The sequence below is a fragment of the Hydra vulgaris genome, chromosome 09, assembly GCF_038396675.1.
Source record: "Hydra vulgaris chromosome 09, alternate assembly HydraT2T_AEP".
In the NCBI taxonomy this organism is placed as follows: domain Eukaryota; kingdom Metazoa; phylum Cnidaria; class Hydrozoa; order Anthoathecata; family Hydridae; genus Hydra; species Hydra vulgaris.
Window position 1 is genome coordinate 51075382 of NC_088928.1, and position 17300 is coordinate 51092681.

The following is a 17300-nucleotide window of genomic DNA, read 5'->3' on the forward strand; positions in this document are numbered from 1 at the left end:
CATCAACGATTTTTTGTTCATTTAGTCTGCAAATTTGACCCTTTTAGACAAGTCGGCAAATGTAGACCCTTTATACACGTCAGACGGCAAATTTAGACAGTCAGTCGGACTAGGCAGTCAACAAATTTCAAAAAACGAGGACTTTTTTTTTTTTGGTCGGCAAAACTGTTATGACACCCTTTCCTCCAAACCCTCCCCCCCCCCCCCTACACGACGCCTTCTCGCGGTCAAAGATTAAATGCGTTAGTTTTTTTCTCTTTGTGTCCTATTCATTCAAATATTTATTTCAATATTAAAAAATATAATTTATCACTTATATATGATCAATGTTTATTTTTAGATAAAAGATTTGGTTCTATTGACTTGTATATTTGAATATTCACATTGCACTACAACATAATACAAAATAAACAGAAAACAATTATAAACAAAAATTACAAAACTGAAAAACAAAGTAACTTATACTTTTTTTTAAATTTTCTTCTGATAATTTAGTTTTGAAATTTTAAAAAAGCTCTAATGAATTAAACTGAAGCAAATAGATAAATTTTACTGTAAATCCTGTGGTATCAAATTTATTTGTTTATGAAATACTCTCAGTTAACGGTGAAATTTATTTGTCAAATCGTTTAGAGTTAACCGTGCAAAGCAGTTTACTTCTTTTATAGTAACACATTAATGATAATCTATAACAAAGGCGGAGAACAAACTTTCGTTACTCGATCACTTAAAAATTCATATACTTTGTTAAACAAGATTATTGTTTTAAAAGCTGTAGCACTTTTAAATTGTTTTTCCGCTAAGCAAATTTTGTTTTTTTCTTTTTATTCTTTCAATTATTCATTTATTTTGATAAAAGTGCTATTCATCTATTTTACCTTTCGCATACATTTTACATATTTTATTTAAGGCATTAAAGAATGAATTCAACTTTTTATATTGCACCACCTGCCTTAAAGAATAATTTAGGTAAAGGTTATGAAACAAATGAGCGAGTGTATTCCCAAGAGGATGTATTCAGCAAACGTCAATCGTTGAATCGACAATTTGATGATTTTGAGCATGAAAATCGTGGTTTCTTTGAAATTTTTTAAAATAGAAATAGCATAAATTTCGAAAAGCAAACTAATTTTTTGAATTACGCATTTAAGCGAGCAGAAGCCTATAGAATGATAAAAACTGAAGAATTTAAAGAAACTGAACGTTTGCAAGATAAAATAAAAAATGGAAATTTTAAAGAGAATAGTGAACACATCGAAAGTTTTGACTCTCAGAGGCCAGAATCCAATTTGAAAAAGAAAGATTTATGCAACATAATATCCTCAACAATTACTCGTTTAGGTGCAGTTATTTGCGCCTTTTATGTGAATCGACCTAAGTTAGCTTTCAGTAAGTTTGCGTTTTAGTAATCTTGTCAAAGCGGCGTTTATTCATTTAATTTAAGCGTTTTTATTTTATTTTAAAAAGTTAATGTTTGTTTAACGACGACTATCGGTCTAATATAAACTTAATGCCAAAATAAAGTTAATAGTAAAAAGCCTCTTATTATTAATGAAAAGGATAAGTTTGTCTAACTTGAAGCCACCTAATAATAATAAAGATGAAAATAAAACAAAATTAAGATTCAATTAGTTTAATGGTTTTTTCACTTCCTCCCTAAGACACACCACACAATTTTTTTATCTAAGTTGATTAACAGTTGAGATTTTTTTGGTTTTAAATTTGGAAATCTTAGATTTAGTCTTGGAATTAGTTAATCTTAGATAATCTCTAATTGATTGAAACTTGGTCTTACCTGAAAGTCAGGTAAGACCAAGTTTTCAACTCTAAAACAGTCAGGCCGACTGTTTTAGACTTCTATAATTGTCAGGTTTTAGAAGTCTTGAAATTCCTTTTTCAATTTCTTATAGGTATTAAGTTCTATTAATAACTAAAAATAAAATAATTTATAAAGATGTTAATAAAATCATAAAATAGAAACCAATACTGACCTTTATGGTGTGCCACTTTCTTAAAAATATAATTTCTTCTATTCAAAACTACAAATGACTTAAAAATTTGCAAGTAAACATCTTAGCATAAAATGATTTAGGATGTTTAATATTCTAGGCCAACTTATATTCAAAGTACATCTTTGTTTTTACTACTTTATACCTTTGTATAAAATAAAAAAGGAGTGATTCATATAGGATCGGGTTAATAGATTTTAGTTCAAAGTTTAAAGACACAAAAACCTCCAGCAACAACAACAAAATTTATTTATTGGATTTGATTGAAAAGTTTTTGAAACAGGGACAATGAAAGCTTTTCATCTAAGAACTCTAATAATACTTTTTTGGAAAAGTTTTCAAAATATTAAAAAATCAAGAAAATTTTTCAGAATCATTAAAAATCTTAAATGGTTTTAAAATCATTGGATCTTTCCAATTGCAGTACATGTATCAGTTATAATTAATATCACTTTTTTTCTTCTCAAACCTAAATTTATAAAAAATCAAATTATAATTTATTTTAAGCTAATGTAAATTATAACATAAATAAAATCTGGAAAAACCCACCTGCAATTTCTTTTTGCTTTTTTAAAAGAGGCTAATTAACTGATAAGAACAATATTCTACCCATTTAACGATGTTCTCTTTCTTTTTAGATACTTCTCAATAAAAGTTATAAATTCTCCAAAGTTTTTCATATCTTTATTTTTTGTACTTTTTCAGAATGCATCTAAATAAATTTTAACATCACTTTTTTATAAGCTTGATGACTGTGCCCTAATATATTATGTGTGCCTTGGTGCATTAAATGCCAGAAATAATAGCCTGTATATATGTATATATGCTGTAGCATTTAAAAGCATCGCTCCTTAAATTTTGTTGCTGTTGTTTAAACACTTTTTTTACCATTGATTGTTCCTTCATGCTTCAAAATTTTTTATTAATATAGTTTCTTTTTTTGTGTTCATCAATGCTTTTTTGTTTGCTTATCAGTTATTGTGTTTTTCAAAAAAATTTTGCAGCTTTATAATAATTCTTTCTTGCTCCTTAACTAATGATAATGGTAATTCCAAACTTAAATAATTGCTTTGATTTTCTTTGATCTGCAAAATTTTAAAACTAGTTCTAAAGATTTTGATTAATTCTTATATATAATTCTCCTATCATGAATAGACAGTCCATCGTAAATGGTATCTCTACTCAAGATAAGAAGACCAAAATTCATTTCTGTAGAAGTTTTTCCAAAAATTAAAGCTACCTTAGTTGAGTTATTTAAATTATTGTAACTTTTTTATTAATAGTAATTATTTCATTATTTCTGCAAATCTTTTGACACTTGAAATTGTTTACTTGATTTCAAGTATGTTGTAATGAATTTAATTATGAAAAGTTTATAACTTGATGGGGATAAGAGAAAAGCTAAAAAAAACACATACACACAAAACGTGAAATAAAAGCTTATTACTGTTTAGTTTATTCAAACATATTTACTAAGAACATTACAATGTTTGTACTTCCTAGTTCCTAGTTTACATAGTTTGTAGTCCATGCTTTATGAACTTATTTCTATATTTTCTGTTTACAGAATAAAATTATTTAAGCCTATAATTTATAATTGTGTTTTAATTTTTTTAATATGTTTTGTTATTATATTATATTGTATAATAATTTTATGTTATAGTTTCACATTAAGTTTTTTTTTTTTTTAGCTGTTGGATTATGTATTCAACTTTCGTTGGTGTTTATTACCGCTGGTTTATACATTTTTAATTATGATATATTTCCTTACGATTTTACGCAAGTACCTTTGAACCTTGAAAAGGATCCAACAAAACTTCGTGCTGATGCATTCAACTTTGTTGTAGAAGATAATCGCATAAACTTGCAGCCAGTGACTGCAATTTCTCAGGGAGAAAGAAATATAAAAGCAGCACCATTAGAACTTGTTTACAGGTGTAAGGATTTTAAAAAAAATGTCGTTACAGCAAAAAATTTAAAATCTATAACAGAGCTTGAGAAAGAGTTGTTTTCAAATCCAATGTACCAAAGAGTTTGCCATTTAATGAACTTGAACAACTCCATGGTTTGCTCTCCTCCAATGTCCCTGATACATTTGTTTGATGGAACATATCGTTCAATTGATCCAGTGTTTTATGATCCTGATTTTAAAAATATTACTTTTGTTCTTAATTTAGCCAAAAATATAAGTGAATTGAGACCACTTCTTGCATTTAGCTTTGATAAACACTCAGTTTTGGATAATAATAGAGTTTTTTCAACTCATTTGCGTTCACTTTTGTTTGCTGGTCTTCCTTTGCATGGTTATAGGCATGCAGAAGATAGAAAAAATGAACAGCTTCTTTCATTAAAAAAATATATTGTAGAAGGTTTTGGTAAGTTACTTGCTGATAAATATAAGTCTGGAGTTGGTGAACTTAATGTGTTTTATATGAACTTAGAATTATTTTTCAATGCTGTAGAGAAGCAAGTTATCTGGGATCTTCTTTTAGCAGGAGGAAGTTTAGTTTTTATATTTTGTTTTATTTGGTTTCAGACAGGATCTCTATGGATTACGGGATGGGCTATTTTTAGCATAATAACTAATTTTTTTGGTGCAAACTTGATTTACAGAATTATTTTGGATTTTAGATACATAGGCATATTTCATGTTCTATCAGTGTTTATTATATTGGGTATTGGAGCTGATGATATTTTTGTATTCTATAACACTTGGAAACTTATGGAAAATGAAAAGTTCAGTTGTTTACAAAAACATTTGACAGAAACATTCAGAATTGCTTCTGGTGCAATGTTTGTGACATCATTGACTACAGCTGTTGCATTTTTTGCTAGTGCAACATCTCCACTACTGGGAGTATCTTCCTTTGGTGTATTTTCAGGTATAAATTTTTTATTATGTAAATTATATAACATTTATTGAACTTTTTACAACATATATATCAGGATTGGCACCTTAAAACCTACCTGATCTAAAAAATATATTTTACCTAATTTAACCTTTATATAGATTGCCAGATGTCCGGCTTTTATGTCGGAGAATACAGTGCTGAAGCTATAAAAATAAAGATTTTAACTGTTTTCTCCTTTGTAAAAGCAGAACATCTGGCAACACTACTCTTACATCCTTGTATTGTCTATTTCATTAATGGAAGTATTACAAAAATTAAAGTAATACATACAAAAATATGGTAAAAATAAACAAATTTGAAATCAAAAAGAAAGTTTATAAGGCTTTTATGTATTATTATGGATGTCTACCCTCATATGCACATTATATATATATATATATATATATATATATATATATATATATATATATATATATATATATATATATATATATATATATATATGTATATATATATATATATATATATATATATATATATATATATATATATATATATATATATATGTATATATATATATATATATATATGTATATATATATATATATATACATATTTTCATATATATTTATACATATATATATATATATATATATATATATATATAGTTATATAGTTTGTTGGCTTTAGGAAGAGCGGAAGGAAAAAAGTGATTCTTACGCCAACACATACGTCACTTTTAATTACTTTTGACTTTCGTCCAACATTTCCGTGTTGGACGAAAGTAAAAACCATTAATTTAATTACAAATTAATCGTTTTTTAAAAAAACCACAAAAACGCAAATTTAATTGACCAGAATGTTTTTAAAAACATTCTGAATGTTTTTATAACATTTTGAATGTTTTTAACAATATAAACAATGTTTTTATTTTTATTTTTTTTAATAAAATGTTTTTATTTTTATTTTTTTTTAATAAAATGTTTTTATTTTTATTTTTTTTACTGTAAATCATGCGCGGAGTGTTGCTACATCGACTATCTTATAGCCTGACTCGCAAGGGAGTGCTGCTACATCGACTGACAAATAGCCTGACTCGCAAGGGAGTGCTGCTACATCGACTGACAAATAGCCTGACTCGCAAGGGAGTGCTGCTACATCGACTGACAAATAGCCTGACCCGCAAGGGAGTGCTGCTACATCGACTGAGGGTTTGGTTGGGGCAGGCAGTCTATCATTATTAAAAAAAAAAAATTCCGGTCTTGCATTTTAATTTTTACTTTTTGTCAACAAAATATCGAAAAAACTTTCGGACAACATCTAAGGGTTCTATATATATATATATATATATATTAGGGTGGGGCATAAAACACCAAAGTCATTAAAAAATATACCATAATAATTTTTCTGGTTCCTTTTGATATGTGTATTAAGAAAATGTAATTTTTTTTTTTATGAGTAATTCTATGGTTGGTCCCAGCAGTCCGAAAATTAGAAAATTTATAATTTTTGTAAATAACAAGGGGGGCAGGGTCTCTTACAAATATTATAAAGATATCTTAAGGGTTATTTTTGTAGCCTGATATATCTATTTTTAGATTATGTTTTGTTTTATTGCAAAAGATGATGGAAACGGTCAGCCCTACCCATTAAAATACATGATGTTTATATTTGAGAGGTAGGGGGGGGCATATATATATTTTTTCCTACATATTTTAAATAAAAATATTTTTACATTTGCATTTATTTTTTAAAGAAAGATTATTTTAGAGTTTTCAACCAAAATTTTTTTTCTGTTGTCTGAAATTTTACCCGATGATCTGCAACAACTAATAAATTAGCTTGGCTATCTTCTTTGTTTTGGAAAGTTTTTAATGAAGTCTTGACCAAGTTTAATAGCACGTTCTGCACTATCATTTACAACAAGAAGACCAGTGACATAATTTTTAAATCTAATGTAACCCGAAAATTTTTCTCAGTTTGATGAACTGATTTTGAGCCATTTTGTCTCATGTAATGTCATTTTTAATAAATCAAATAAAAACCAGCTTTCAGAACCAATAAAATCTTCAATATTTTTAGTAATTTTTTTTTTATTGTCAGTAAAAATTTCGGAATTCAGTTTCCCCATCTTATAACTGGCGGGCTTCGCTATTTGAGCTAATTTAAGAGCTAATTTTTGTAGCTGATCTACAGATAAACATTTATCAGCAAGACACATAACCACAAATCTTTCATTTAAATACCAATTGTGCTTTTTAAGTGATTTCAGTACGGCTTCTTCTGGTTTGAAACTGAATTCAGAATATTGTATCATTTCATTAATAGCTTTTAGATCTAAAGAAGGTGCTTCACATAAAATAGTACTGTAAATGAAGCAATTTCATAAATCAGCTTTCCCTCTTGCAATGATATTATGTTAGGACATAAGTTAATGAATTGTGGCTGAAGAAGATCATATGTTAAATAATAAACTCCCTGTGCCATAAACCTGACATGATGCGAAGCCATTGGAAATCTAAATTGAAATTTTGTTACTTTGCCACCTAACCAAAGAACTGCTAATTGTATAAAATACTGGTAGTAATTTCTTGGAAATATATCATTATCTAGGCAATTTTGAAGGAATGTTAATGATTCAGAAGCCTAAATTTAAAATAACTTTATTATTAAAACTTATAATTAAACACATTAATCTAAATAGGACAATTAAACCAACCTACTTTTCCAAATAAGATATAATTTTTTTTACTGAGAAAAAAAAATTATATCTTTTTATATCAAAAAATTATATCAAAAAAGATATAATTTTTTTTTCGACAAGCCATCCAAATTAAAGCTTTTCCTCTCCACTGCTCAATAAGAGTACAGACTCCTTTTAGCCAACCAGTATTTGTAACTGTGGTGTCAAAGGAAAGACAATCAACATAGTCAAATAGCTCCCAGTCTTGTAAAGTTTTTTTAATTGCTTTCCCAAAAGACTTAGCAGTGCCATCTTTCACAATTAAAATACCCAAAAGTTGGGATTCTGAGAGATCTGGTGAACTGATTAGTACAGCTACTCTTTCAACTTTTTCTTTACCAAGTTCTTTCATTTCTAACATAATTTTTGGGTCAAAATGCACAGTAAGACTTTTACCCTTAGCCAATGAAATAAAGTTGTCTTTAATATTACAGGCAGTTTTTCTTATACTTAATTTTTTCTGCCTCAAAATACTTCGTTTAGAAATAGAAAAATCATCTGTCGTTCCAGAACTATTATTTATAAGAGAAGCAAGAGTTGCACTCAGTGCAGTGGAACTTATTCCATATCGTGATGCTGTTGGAGCTAAATCTTTTCCTATATTTTTTGGAATGATAAGAGGAACAACATTAGATTTTCTAATTTTTCTAGAAGGCTGTAGATACTCTTCATCTTGGTTATCATCTAAAGTATTAAAAATTTTTGTTTTGTTTTCATATTTCTCAGTAACCAACTCTTTCTGTTTTCTTACGGACTCTTTTGTTCTTTGATTTCTTATTTTCATTTCTCTTTTTGTTTTGTTTTTTACAAATTTTTGTGAAATTTTATCTTTACCCAACATTTTCTGAACACGCGCTCCTTTCTGGTTGTTAAGAAAATCTGCATCTTCTCTTCTTTAGTTTTATCTTTCATAATAATACCTTCACAATTCTTTTGACTTACATCAAATACCTCCTCTAGCATTCTTGAAAACTGTTCTCTTTTTAAAACTAAATTTGTAGTTTAACGGTTTCTGTGTTTGTTTAAATCTTTTCTCTTCTTTTCTAAGTCAACAATCTTGTTTCTAAAACAAATGTAGAAGAATGCATTAAAATAAATGTAATTTATTATAAATATATAAAATTGTATGACTTTATAATTGCTACTTATATAACATAAATTTGAAATTGGATTAAACTAAAAATGAAAATTATTTTAAATTTATAAAAACCTGATATGCTTGTCAGTATTAATAAAAGGAATTCCTGCTTTTTGCCATATTTTCTTCACCTCATAAACAACGCATGGTAAACATTTTTGGAGACAACCGCCTATTTCAGCACATTGTGCAGTAAAGAAATCACCAAGAGGACATGAAGCTATACTAACTGAGGAAATGTTTGGAAAATCAGCTCTTAGCATAAGATCTCTGTCTGGTAATATTGCAATACAGTTTTTTTAGTTGGCAATTGTGTATTAGGTATTGTTCCAATTCTTTTTCCAACAAGAAAAACTTCACAATGAGACATTTTTCCAAAACTATTGCTTGTTTGCATTATTTTTATTTACACTAAGATTAAATTTTAAAAACTACCAATTTTTTTAACTTAACCCTTCCCCCCTTACCTCCCAAATATAAACATCATTTAATTTAATGGGTAGGGCTGACCATTTCCATCATCTTTTGCAATAAAACAAAACATAATCTAAAAATAGATATATTAGGCTACAAAAATAACCCTTAAGATATCTTTAAAATATTTGTAAATGACCCTGCCCCCCTTATTATTTACAAAAATTATAAATTTTCTAATGGGGGTACCCATAAAAAAAAAATTATTCATTTTTTTAATACACATATCAAAAGGAACCCGAAAAATTATTATGGTATTTTTTTTAATGACTTTGGTGTTTTATGCCCCACCCTAATATATATATATATATATATATATATATATATATATATATATATATATATATATATATATATATGTATGTATTATTATTATTATTATTATTATTATTATTATTATTATTATTATGGGTGCCTACCCTATATATATATATATATATATATATATATATATATATATATATATATATATATATATATATATATATATATATATATATATATATATATATATATATATATATATATATACATACATATATATATATACATATATATATATATATATATATATTAGGGTGTCTCGTTTTCAGGATCACCTTTTTTTTTTTCTTTTTGCTGCGTGTATTTGTGAGAAAATGAGATCTGTAAAGTTTTAGAGCTCTAACTTTATTTTTGTGACTACATAAGCCAACTTAAGTTTCAAACACCATGATTTTTGGGTGAAAAAAGCTTATTTTTACAGTGCTTGTGTAGTCACAGTTTGAAAGATACAGGCTGATCTTATGTTGAATCATGTACTGTTAACCCAAGTTAGTTAAAAAAAAATTAGGAGCAGTTTAAATAAAACCGTTAGTTAAGTTTGAAGTGAGTTCAAAGAGACGCAGTTGACACAATTTACCCATTTTATGCGGTTTGATGCTGTTGACAAAATTAAACAAAATACTGATCTAATCATTATGAAATAGGTCTAAATCGATTTCGGAACCCTTTTCACACCTAATTAGACCAACAAAAATCCTAAATTGTTTGAAAAATGTTAAAGTTATGTATATTTTTCCAAAATATTCATTCCTGAAGTGACATGATTTGAAACATGTAAAAATGCCTATAATATTGTGTGTTATATAAATTAGGGAAGGGGGAGGGGTGGGGAATACTACAATCTAGATGTAGTGAGCAAATTCTAACCTGGGGGTTTGAGGAGGGGAGGGGGGGTTATTTAGAACTATGCATTTCCTCGGCAAGGGGTGGGGCCTAGGGGTTAGTTGCAACGGTAATCCTTCAGTTAAGCGACGTAAAATAAAATTAGTATTTTGCTTTCTTGCATTGTCTTAAAAACATCTGAAGCGTTTTAAAAGCAAAATAATAATTTTATTTTACAGCGCTTAACTGAAGGATTACTAAAAGTGCTTCAAAGTAGTGATAAAACACTATTATTGGAACTTTGAGAAATTTATCTTTTTAAGTGAAAGAGCGCTTTATAATTCTGTAAGTGATAGGACACTTTTTTAAACTTCTGTCTATTATAGTTGTTATTTGACTCCAGTGCAGAGAGTAGACTTAATTGAACAGAATGGCTAAAACCAGGGGAAAAAAAAGAAATATATCTTAAGAGTATAAGTGACAAGTTGAATAACAATCAACTCCCTTCTAATAAAGACATTTTGGAGCATCATTATTTTTTAAAGTCTGAAAATCCAAAGATCAAAGATAACACCCTTCTATGCTGTGGATTCTCTCATGATTTCAAGCTCATTTGTGATGAAAATTATTAGTGTTTGGTTAAAAAGGTCACTGCTATTTATGAAAAGCTGAAATAGAAAAGAGAATAATTTTCAAAGAAAATATTTTGCTTGTTCTTTTTGATGTTATGCCTAGTGATGTGATACAAATATTAGAGAAAGATAAGAAAAGATCTCAGGTAGACAAGGCAGAAGATATCATTTTCATAAATGATTAAAGAATTTGCAGGAAAATTTACATTGGGAAGAAAGATAAAAGATACATTTATTCTGCTCAAATATCTCAACAGGCAAGAGTAAAAATGTCTAGAGCAGATCATGACCAGAGTTATCAGTCTGAGCTGCAGGTTTCATCTTCAAGTGAAACAGAAATATCTTCAGAGGAAACAGACATCTCTAATTCTATAGACTTGAGTAAAAATGAGATAGATCCACAACCATCTACATCTGCTGGCATAGTAGATACTGAGATACTGGCCTTATTTTGAAGGTTAAACATGTAAGCATCAGAGTTCAATCCATTATTCTAAAGCAGGTGGCTGATTACAAATGGACTTTCCAGTAAAGGTATGTCAAAATCCATTATATACAGAATTGGTAGAAAGATCATACAGGAAACAGTGAAGGAAGTCAGGGAAGCTTTAAGAGCAAAAGATGGATCAAACATGATTCTTCATTATGATAAAAATCTAGTCAAAGAGTATACTGATGAAAAGAAACTCAAAAGAGAGCGGTTAGCAAGTTGCTGGATGAAGTCAAAATACCCAGAGGTGATTATTGGGAGGTAGCAGAAATTGTTCAATTCTATTTATCCCCAGAGATTGATCAACTCACATTTCGACAACCTGGAACAATTCATCATGCAAAGTTTATGGCACAGGCTATATATTACATGAAGCTGTAAATTCTGAGTCAAATAACAGTTATTGTTTCCACAGCTTCTGCAAAAAGAGAAGTTGAGGCCATCTCTGAGTTTGTAGCATTGTATTATGCAAAGTGGTTCTTAACCTCATCTCAGACTGTAATTTCTCCAAGACATGATATAGAAGCAATCTGGGAGATGAAGTCATACATAAAGAGCAGACCTAATGCTGCAGTCAAATGTCTCAATAGCATTGCAAACCATACATGGTGTCTTCATCCAACTTTGATCCCATTTAGTTTACTGGATCCTGGAGTGTCAGATAAGGAAATGACTGAAATTGCTGAAAGAATCCCGATGATAAATGATTCAAAGGAAAAGGATCCTCTGTCATTTATGTATAAGAAGGTTAATGTATCAGGTTTCATTGACAAAGAAGGAGAGAGGCCCAGGTTGTCTGAGTTTCTTGATTCAGAATCCATTTTGATATTTAACATCTTAAAATGGATAGCCAGCAGCTTGAATGGATTAAAATTCCACCTAGTATGTGGAACAGATTGTCTGGCAACACAAAGTTCAAAGATTTTATCTCCAACATTCCTGTAACTAATGATGCTGCAGAGAGGAATGTTAAGCTTATACAGGACTTTGTTGATGGAAGCCATGATTAAGAGCTGAGGTAAGATCTTCTCCTAGCAGTGAACCAGAAAAGAAAGGCTGGAAGACCTCAAGAGAGTGGTGGAAAGAAAAGAAAATGTTGATATATTGTAGAGTTAGTGGTTAAAATGTGTCTAGTATAATATATAAATAAAATTAAACATATAATTACTACTTTTTAACTGGTTTTGGATTTTCGTTGGTCTAATTAGGTGTGAAAAGGGTTCGGAAATCGATTTAGACCCATTTCATAATGATTAGATCAGTATTTTGTCTGATTTTGTTAACCGCGTCAAATTGCATAAAAATGGGTAAATTGTTTCAACTGCATCTCTTTGAACTCACTTCAAACCTAACTAACAGTTTTATTCAAACTGCTACCAATTTTTTTCTAACTAATTCAGGTTAATAGTACATGGTTCAACATAAGATTAGCTTGTATCTTTCAAACTGTGACTACACAAGCACTGTAAAAATAGGCTTTTTTGACCCAAAAATCATGATGTTCGAAACTTAGTGTTGCTTGTGGAGTCACAAAAATAAAGTTAGAGCTATAAAACTTTACAGATCTCATTTTCTCACATATACGCAGCAGAAAAATAAAAATGTGACCCTGAAAACGGGACACCCTAATATATATATATATATATATATATATATATATATATATATATATATATATATATATATATATATATATATATATATAATGTGTATATCAGGGTAGGCACCCATAAGAATAATAATAATAATATAATATATATATATATATATATATATATATATATATATATATATATATATATATATATATATGTATTTGTATACGCACTAGTGAATGACCAGGTTTGATATTTGGCCGGGGCTGGGTTTGATGAAATATAGCCGGGGCCAGGTTTGTGACCGGTTTGTGATTTTTTTAAATTAAAATTCATGTTATTTTTGTATATATATGCATATATAAACATTATTATGATCATCATTCTTTCGGCATATACTACACCATATGAATAATAAAGTTTATATAAATAAGAAAGGATATTGTATGCCAGCATCTAAATAAATAGCAAACATATATGTTTATGTCCATAATATGTATGCATAAAGCGCATCTCAGAAGCTTTTATTCCTTCTGGACTAAAAGTTTGGAAGCTTTTATTCCTACTCTCCAATTTTACTCTTTAAGTCAAACCTCATTCTAGTCCATATTTTTCACCATCTTGAGCAGTTGCTTTATTAATCATTTATTTCATCTTTTTTACAAGAACATCTTTCTTAAGAATATCCTAATAATGTCCTTTTTATTATTCCAATGAGCCAATGTATAAAGGTCTTGTCTGATGTTAAGCTCTGTTATTCTCAGTTTACTAAATCTTGTATCTTATATCAGATGTTAGGTTCTAGAGACTTTTGGTTAGTCTTCAACAATGTCATTAACTAAAGTTAGTCTAATATTTAATCTTATTAATTATATATTATTTCATAATATTTATTTTTAAAAAAATGCTAAATAAGTGGTTCCAATTTTTTCAAAACTCTAGAAAAAACTTTTACCTCTCTAACTATCCTACGATAAGTCTTCCCTCTGATATTAGTTTCTTTATATACACTATATAAAGAAACTAATAACAGTTTAATATATCTTATTCAACAAGTTGCATCATTTTACTGTATCTGTCCCTTCATGCCAAAAATTTTTTTATTAATCCAGTTTTTTTCCTTGCGCATCAAAAAAACCTTATAACTAGTGTATCCAATAACGGTCAAAAAATCGATACCGGTATTTTAGTATTATAAAAATATAACACAGGAATATTGGTATTAAGACCAGTATTAAATATTTAAATAAGTAAATAAGTTTAAGAATCACAAAAACTTAAAAAGAATGCAAATTTGTTGATCTATTTGGTAGAACCTTTATCTTTTATTCCATGAAAGTAACCTCTTAAAAAACAAAGAGCATCCAGATTTTTGTCTTCCATTCTGCACTGCAATTTGTTTAAAATAATACCGGCAATAGAAAATGCTCTTTCGGATTTAACGCTAGTTGGCCGAATCGTTAAAAGAAGATCATAAACCTGTTAAAGATATTTTCCTCGCACATCTTTGAAGAGACTCATTTCTTTTTTTAGACACTTGATTATATCACCAGCACGTTGTGGTTGTTTCCCGACAATCTTATAGTTTACTTGTTTACAAATAGCCTTGTACATTTCTTTTTTCATTGATTTCTCAGAATTTTCTACCTTCATCAATCTTAACTTTGCTAACCTCAAAGTGAAGAATATCCCGGGCTCGTTCTTCAACAGCAGCGCTTTGATTCCAAAGTCCATTCTGATTTACAATGCTCAAAAGTGAATTGAGATTACTTTTAATCCATGTGGAAAGTTAAAACTTAATAAGTTTAAGTTTTTAATGCCATCTTCTAGAATTTTATGCAGATAAGAAATTAAATCGGACAATTGCGTTCTTCTTGCAATAATACGTTGTCTAAAAGCACTCATAAATTCTATGCTCAATTATGACTTAATTTCACATAGCCTGTCAAACATAAATGTCAATGCTGCATCCACAAAAATTAAGTTAGCATCTATGCAACAAAGTGACTCAACAGATAATTTTGCTGGCTAAAGTGCTGAGATAGTAGCTGAAACTTTTTCAAAATCAGTTTCTGTAAAGTTTATATTAAGTTTTAAATCTATATCTGATTTTTGAATGCATGACTTTAATTGGTTAAAATGTTCGAGCATTGCTAATAGGCTATTCCATCTAGTTTTGGAATCTGCAATTAAGAAGTATTCTTTATGAAATTCAAGCTTTACATTATTCTGTAGTACCTCATTTTTTAATGGTGAACGTTTGAATATTTGCATAATTTTCCCTACTTTTTGTATAAGAGGACCAATTTGACTATGTGTTATTTCTGTACTTTTTTCTTGTATATCGTAATCCATCACTAATCCTTCCTCGTATGTATTTGAAATATCTTCAAAGGCACCATAGTTTTAGTGCTCTTTGGCATCTGAATATGAGTCGAAGTCTATTGATTCATTTGAGCAAAAGGTTCTTTCTTTGGTTGTTTCTTTTTTATATAGAACATCTACAACTGCAAGTTGAATTGCATGGGCCAAACACAACTGCTGCACCATCATTTGTTAAACAAACAATATTCTTTTCTAATGACAAACCATACTGATTCAATTTTTCACTTAAAAGTAAGACAAAGTTCCAAAACTTTGACTCCCAGTGAAGATTCACGTTTATGTATTACTGGTCCCTTAAGAAAGTTCACAAACCAAAAGTAATACCTTTTCCATTTAATTTGTATTCTGATATTTCTTTAATTACTAACTGTCAGATAGTTTTGCTATAACTAGTGACCATTTTTGGTATAGTCGTGGCAGATTTCGGAAGTTTATCATTTAAATTTAATGCTTTTAATGATTTTGGAAGATCATCAGATGTTATGAAAATTCTGAATGGAAGCCCATCAAGTGCTGTCATTCTAGATAAGATTACTGCCAGTGAGTCTTCTGTAGTTTTTTTAAAATATGTAGTAATTTTTGGAGGAGATGTATCAGATATATATATATATATATATACATATATATATATATATATATATATATATATATATATATATATATATATATATATATATATATATATATATATATATATATATATATATATATATATATATATATATATTTATGGTACAACAATCAAAATGTTTAAGTATTTTAATATTTTATAATTGAGATTCAATGGCTTGATACCAATTGAGTTGTTATTATTGAGAATAAGAAGTTAAATAAATTTTATATAGAAACACAAAAAATTTAGCTTATGTAGTAAGTAATCCTTGTGGCCAAATTACTGTCTATATTGTTACAAGTTGTCACTAGCTAGTTGCTAGCTTATTTAGCTAGCAATACTTTTTTCCTAATTTGTTACTGTCTTTATTGTTATAATTAGTTGCCATCTGATTTCCCACCGGGTTATTTTGCTTAAATTGTTATGGACTCAAAATAATGTTTTTCTCGACAATCACAGATTTTCTGTTTTTTTGATTTTTGGACTGTCACGCAAATGTTAACTTTTTTTTATTTTGAAAGATTTTTATGATTCTAACTATCTTTGTTATTTACCAAACAACAGTCAATATTTTTCATTATATAACATAATTTTTTAGCACAATTTCTTTAATTTATTTATAATTAAAATTATAAAAGTCTGGCAGTGTCAGTTTTTTAGACTATGGCTAAATCAATCAGTCAATGTGCAAATAAATTTAATGTTTTACTCACAAATGTTAAAGTATGCCAAAATGTTATTGCAAAATACTTAAAATCTATATATTATTATTAGATATACTAGTAGGTATAACTTATTTTGTTAGGTATACTGGTAATGGTGAATTTTTGTTCAGTATGCATCTTTTTTCCAAGTGTTGTTGTCACCTACCATTATTATTGGAAAGATTTGCATCTTTGTTCCAAATCTAATACTCAATCAGTTATCAATGGTGCAATTGATAGTAGCACCAAAGATGCTCCACAAGATGATATGACAAAAATGTTTAAAAATGTAGTGAAGTGGTTTGAAACTTCGTATAGTGTCAATTTTGTATTACATAATAAACTTCGTTGGGTTGTATTACTTGTATTTTTTGTTATGTCTGTGATTTTTTTGGTCTTCGCCCTGAAAATTGGACCTGATGAAGAAATGGTAAATTATAGTAAAAAACAAAGTTTATATTTATTTTTTTGATATTGATTTGATAAATATAAAAAGTTTTGACATTGTTTTAATAAAAA

General features: G+C 28.3%; 1 protein-coding gene across 1 annotated transcript in view; it reads left to right on the plus strand.

Annotated features, from left to right (window-relative positions):
* The first annotated feature begins 749 nt into the window (after positions 1 to 749).
* LOC100205658 (protein dispatched homolog 1) overlaps positions 750 to 17300 on the plus strand; it is a 32044-nt gene continuing 15493 nt past the window's right edge. The window contains exons 1-3 of the mRNA XM_065806004.1: positions 750 to 1389; positions 3701 to 4891; positions 16883 to 17211. Coding sequence (XP_065662076.1) covers positions 1170 to 1389; positions 3701 to 4891; positions 16883 to 17211 — 1740 coding nt within the window. The 5' untranslated portion in view covers positions 750 to 1169. The remainder of the gene's footprint in view (positions 1390 to 3700; positions 4892 to 16882; positions 17212 to 17300) is intronic.